Source organism: Rutidosis leptorrhynchoides, chromosome 11 (genome assembly GCF_046630445.1).
Source record: "Rutidosis leptorrhynchoides isolate AG116_Rl617_1_P2 chromosome 11, CSIRO_AGI_Rlap_v1, whole genome shotgun sequence".
Taxonomy (NCBI): Eukaryota; Viridiplantae; Streptophyta; class Magnoliopsida; order Asterales; family Asteraceae; genus Rutidosis; species Rutidosis leptorrhynchoides.
This window is the reverse complement of record NC_092343.1, coordinates 370,539,944-370,546,467: the sequence shown is the minus strand read 5'-3', so window position 1 is coordinate 370,546,467 and position 6,524 is coordinate 370,539,944. Positions and strand designations below refer to the sequence as shown.

At 35.9% G+C, this 6,524-nt stretch overlaps 1 protein-coding gene across 1 annotated transcript; it reads right to left on the bottom strand.

The window, feature by feature from the left end:
- Positions 1-796: 796 nt before the first annotated feature.
- LOC139875921 (uncharacterized) lies at positions 797-1,468 on the bottom strand. Its single transcript, XM_071863219.1, has one exon. It carries the CDS (start codon positions 1,466-1,468, stop codon positions 797-799), a length of 672 nt encoding a protein of 223 aa, XP_071719320.1.
- Between the last annotated feature and the right edge of the window lie 5,056 nt (positions 1,469-6,524).

Genomic DNA, 6,524 nt, shown 5'->3' with positions numbered 1-6,524 from the left:
CATTGTTCTAGTCTTCTATTAAGCTCATCCTTTGATTCCGATACCAGCACAATATCATCGGCAAAAATCAGACACCAAGGGATGTTCTCTTGTATTCTTCGAGCTAGCTCGTCGAGGATCAAAGCAAAAAGAAAAGGACTAAGGGCTGATCCCTGGTGCAAGCCTACTTCTATCGGGAAATACTCTGTGTTTCCTACAGGCGTTCGAACATAGGACTTCGCCCCATTGTACATATCCATAATAGCTCTAATATATCTACTTGGGATACCCCTAACATTAAGGGTCTTCCAAATCAGCTTTCTCGGTACGCTATCATAGGCCTTTTCTAAGTCTAAGAAGGCCATCTCTAGACCCTTCTGTTTCTCCCTATACTTCTCCATTACGCTTCTTAAAATATGAATTACCTCCATTGAAGAGCGTGCTGGCATGAAACCAAATTGGTTTTCTGAAACCGTAGTTACACGTCGAAGTCTAGTCTCAATCACTCTCTCCCAAAGCTTCATAGTATGACTAAATAATTTTATGCCTCTATAATTACCGCAGATTTGGGCATCCCCTTTATTTTTGTAGATGGGGATAATCTCGCTGAGTCTCCATTCTGTAGGCATTTTGTAACATCTAAGCGTCTTATTGAAAAGACACGTCAACCACCTGACACCATCCTCGCCAAGGCACCGCCACGCCTCTATTGGAATCTGGTCTGGTCCTACAGCTTTGTTTCTACCCATCTTTCATAATGCTGATCTTACTTCTTCCTGACTGATCCTCCTACAGAAATTATTGTTCTGGAATTGTCCTATTCCCAAGTCATGCGGGTCCTCTTGGCTCCCGGGTCCTTCACCCACAAAAAGAGATGAAAATACCATTCCCATCTTTTCCTAATTTCTTCTTCCTTCACTATGGTTTGACTGGCTTCATCCTTGATAAACTTGATGTTATCTACATCCCTCCTCTTACGCTCCCTAGCTTTTGCAATCCTGAAAATATCATTTGCTCCTTCTTTAGAGTCTAGTTTCCTATACAAGTCTTCGAACGCTTTACCTTTTCCACGAGCAACGACCTTCTTAGCTTCTCTATTGGCTTCTTTATACCTCTCTTTTGCCCTAGTTCTCTCATCACTTGTCCCGTCCCGGCACGTAATGAGCTCCCTAAACCTCAGTTGCTTAAGCGCAACTTTGGTTTGAACCTCATCACTAATCCACCATGATTCTCTACTAGACTTATGTCCTCTCGATGTCCCTACTGCCACCCCTAAGGTTTCCTTGGCAACATCTCTAATAGTTGATGCCATACTATTCCATATCTGGTCTGCGTCCACTTGAGTAACAGTATCCATTCCTGCCTCTACTCTTTCCAAAACTGACTCTTTAAAAGTTTCGGCTTGCCCTTCATTCAGATTCTTCCAAGGGATCCTAGGTTGGGCGGGTCTCACTCTCCTAGTAACCCGCCTTTGCAGAACCAAGTCCATGACCAATAATCTGTGCTGGGTAGAACAGGTCCAGGTAGTCAGGGCTCTACAGTCTTTGCAAGCCCTAAGGTCCCCTTTACGAAGTAGCAAATAGTCAATCTGGGTACTTTGTCCCCCACTATGGAAAGTTGCTAGCTATGCTTCCGTCTTCCTAAAAAAGAGTTTGCAACAACCAAATCGTGGGCAACCGCGAATTCGAGAATAGAGCGTCCTTCTTCATTTCAAACTCCGTACCCAAAGCCCCCATGGACACCCGTATAACCGTCCGAAATCGTTCCTATATGTCCATTAAGGTCACCCCCAATAAGCAAAAGATGGTCAACAGGGCAACTCCTCACAACTTCATCTAACGATTCCCAAAAGCGACTTTTTTCTTCATCTCCTAAACCAGCATGAGGTGCATAAGCGCAAATGACCATGTATGTATCCTCCTGGATAACCACCCTAACCGACATAATTCTATCGCTACACCTATCCACACCCACAATATTATTCTTATAAAGGGGTCCTATAAAAATTCCTACCCCGTTTCTAGCTACTCTAGAAACCGAAAACCACAACCTGTAGTCGCCAATGTCAACCGCCTCTTCACCCCTCCATCTGGTCTCTTGAACACACAATATGTCCACTTTACTCTTAACTAACGAGGCTACAAGTTTACGGGATTTGCTAGTCAAAGTTCCTACATTCCAACTACCTACTCTAATCCTAGCGCGAGTATCTCTACTCCCTCTAGACCTACCCGCCCCTAAGCTAATAGGACATGACCTCAAGTAACCATGCGTATGTGTCGAGTTAATCTTACCCTATAAACAACACACTAATAGTAGAAAAGAGTTACTATTGCCGAAGTAAAAAGCTAGCAAAAGCGAGTAAAAGAACGTTTCTATCCAAAAGTAGCAGCACGTAATAGCAAGTAGTAAAAAGCAAGAGTAGCGTCAATCTTATTTTATATGCTACATAAAAGATAAGCAAGCACCAGAGGGACTAAAATAAATAAATATATCTAAATATAGTATCTATCCAATACTAAACTATAATAGCCACCAAAACAAAAAGCTGTGATACTGCCAAAAAATAATAAAAAAATATAATAGTGGTAAAAATAAATAATAAATATTTATTAATACTATTAATGATAGATGGTAGGAATTATTATTTATTAATACTAATAATGGAGTTAAAGGAAGATATTATGTAAACAAGCAAGATCACAAAAATAGTTAGCTAAAACAAAAGGAAAGAAGTAAGAGGTAACCCGCCGAAAATGTTAATTTCCGGTACTGCCGTCGGCGGTTAACGGAAAATGGCGTTGTTGGTGAAGCCAAAAAGGTTGATTTCTGTGAGTAAGAACGTTCCTGAGCCCGATACGTAAGCGGTGATAACCCACTCGCCGGGGATTGGCCGGAAAAGCAGTTTATTTGCCGTGAGCAACCCACCTCCGACGGTAACTCCTGGTGGCGCGTCGGAGCTCCGACAACGGCAAAACCAGGCTTGTTTGGTTCGTGTGTTAATTTTAAGTTGAATGGTAGTGGTGGTGACTTCTAATTTTCCAGTGTTAGCTTGTTATATGCAGTCAAAAATTGTTTGGAGTTTAAGAATATTTTGAAACGTTGGAGAAAGAGTAGGGAGGAGAGAGAGAAAAAGTTTCATTTTAATATTAGTATCATTTTATAAGTATTAGTATTATTATTTATTATTATTATCATTATCATTATTAACATAAGTATTATTTCTAATACTATCATTTTTGTTATAAATATGATTATCATTATTAATGTCATTATTATCATCCTTACTCAAATTTGTATTTTGTTGTCATTAAAAACTATCAATATTATTATTAGAATTTTTATATTATCACTACAATTATTATTACAACTATTAATATTAATACTAACAAGATTGAAGGTACGCGCTACGAGGCTAGACATGTATGATAAAAATTTGATAAATCAAACGATTTGGAAAGTTTAAAGCTACAACACAAAACTTATATCTATGTAGTGAATAGCAAAATATACATCATATTATGCAAAGTATTAATAGTCATATTATACTATTGTGATAGTCACAAAATTAACAGATTCTAATGCTACTTTGGATTCACCAGACCCGATCAATTTTTTTAATACCATTTTCACATACTTGATTATAGAATAGGACTTTGTTTTCTTGATAGAATTTGACTACTAAATACGACGATTCCTCAACGCTGCCATGCTTGTCAACAGGAGTAAGAAGTTTATATTGATTTGTCAGCCATTCACCATCCACAATGTACTTGTACTCATAACGCCCTTCCTGTCAAATTTTTAAAAAAAAATAAGTTAAACAATTTGTTGTACGTCATGAGAGTAAATATATCTGGACAATGATATACAAACAAAATAAAATCTGGAGAATGGTAGATTAAAATGAAATTTGAGTTTAAAAATTGAAATTAAACTCGTCAACGGGTCTTCATTCGAGAAGTCAAAAAACTCGTCAACGCTGAAACTAAATAATTGTATATGATGAGGGAATCTACCTAAATAGTGATTGAAAAACATTGGCCATTGATAAACTATAGCTTGCTTTAACTTTTGCTAAAAAATGATTATCGCTTTTATCTGTAGGTATTTGGCGTACTATTACACGTTGGACTGTGCACAGTTCATGGTATGAACCATGCCCGATCCATCGTATAATAGTACGTATCTCTGCGTTGTTAAAATCACAAAAAAGATGGATGAGAGTGAGAGAAAACATGGAAACCTTTTTCTTAAAAGTTTATGAAGCCGAATAATCAAGTCCTCTTCTTGATCTGAACACGCAAAGCAGCTGGTATTGCAGCCAAACATGCAGCTACTATACAAACAACTGTGATGTCACAAATACAAAAGTGATGTCAACAAACTCCGTTCCTTTATTGAGAAATGTTAACAGAAACATTATAGAGTTGCGAACTGAATTTTGACCTGGGGTGTAATACTGGGCGATTGTGTCTACGTATATCTGAGTTTTTGATTTGTTATTTTGAGCCTCCTCGACCAGTTTTGCCATTCTTGCCACTATACAAGCTTCAGCTAGAGCAGTAGTTTTAGCAGTGATATAACCTGCAAAAATTTAAGTCAAACTAAAAGAACTGACTAAACTTTGACTTTAAAGGTCAAACACGTCCAAATAATAAAAATTAACGGTGAAATGGGTCGAAAGATGTATAGAGTATACTTTTAATACATGAAACATCCAAAAGAACATTATATTTAATAATTATTTCTTTATAATGGATAAACCTTAATGTTTCATGAGATTATATTATATTATAATATATAATAAACATAACATATAAACTAATATTTTCATACCATTTAGATTAACTGTGCCTGCCCAAACAGTGGAGCCCACTTGTTTAGACACGGGAAAGGATTCACCGGTTAGAGTTTTCTCATCGACTTCACAATTCCCTTCCACAACTACTCCGTCAATCGGGATCATGGTTCCAGACTTAACCGCAAGTCTTGTGTAGACCATGACTTCGTTAGCGTTGACTTCTTCACCAGTGTCAGCTAACACAACCTTCTGAGGAGCTATGTTCAGCAATGATGACTGTAGTGACCCGAACTTTCCCATGTTTATATATATTAATTGAGATTGATATTTACATGATTAAATATTTCCAACATGTTAAGCAATCAAACTTGTTAAGACTTGATTAATTGAAATATGTTTCATATAGACAATTGACCACCCAAGTTGACCGGCGATTCACGAACGTTAAAACTTGTAAAAACGACATGACGATATATATATGGATATACATATGGTTAACATGAGATTATGATAAGTAAGTATCTCCATAAGTATATTAACAATGAGTTATATACATATAAACAAGACTACTAACTTAAGGATTTTGAAACGAGACATATATGTAACGATTATCGTTGTAACGACATTTAAATGTATATATATCATATTAAGATATATTAATATATCATAATATCATGATAATATAATAATTTAACATCTCATTAGATATAATAAACAATGGGTTAACAACATTAATTGAGATCGTTAACTTAAAGGTTTCAAAACAACACTTACATGTAACGACTAACGATGACTTAACGACTCAGTTAAAATGTATATACATGTAGTGTATTTAGATGTATTAAAATACTTTTGGAAGACTTCAAGACATATATCAAAACACTCATACTTAGCGAAAATGGTTACAGTTACTTTCCCATTCTTTTCTTTCATCAAGAATTCTAGTCGTATTCTTACTCGTATTATACAAAGCTTCAAAACGTACTTACTATGGGTATATACCAATAGGAACTAGCATGGGATTCCACTCTTGATTATGTCATGTATGACTAATCAATTTTAACTTCTACCATGAGCTAGTCAACTAACTAGAATTCCTTTTAACCCCACTCACCACTCACCAATTACCACTCATCATTCACTCCATTTCACTTCCAATTCTCTTTCTAATTCTCTCTCAACATACACACACACTATTATGAACGTATTTTTCCAGTAGTTAATCATCATCTTCATTAAAAATCACTTCAAGAATCAAGCTATAATCATCATAGGAAGAACACTTCAAGAACACTTCAAAAATCCCTTCAAGTTTACTAATTTACTTCCAAGCTTTCTAATCCATTCCAAGTAATCATCTAAGATCAAGAAACCTTTGTTATATACAGTAGGTTATCTTTCTTATTCAAGGTAATATTCATATTCAAACTTTGATTCAATTTCTATAACTATAAACTATCTTAATTCGAGTAAAAATCTTACTTGAACTTGTTTTTGTGTCATGATCCTACTTCAAGAACTTTCAAGCCATCCAAGATCCTTTGAAGCTAGATCATTTCTTGTCACTTCCAGTAGGTTTACCTACTAAACTTGAGGTAGTAATGATGTTCATAACATCATTCGATTCATATATATAAAACTATCTTATTCGAAGGTTTAAACTCGTAAACACTAGAACATAGTTTAGTTAATTCTAAACTTGTTCGCAAACAAAAGTTAATCCTTCTAACTTGACTTTTAA

Coding starts and splice junctions, on each gene's coding strand:
- LOC139875921 (XM_071863219.1), bottom strand. CDS start 1,468: ATGGACTTGGTTCTGCAAAGGCGGGTTACTAGGAGAGTGAGACCCGCC.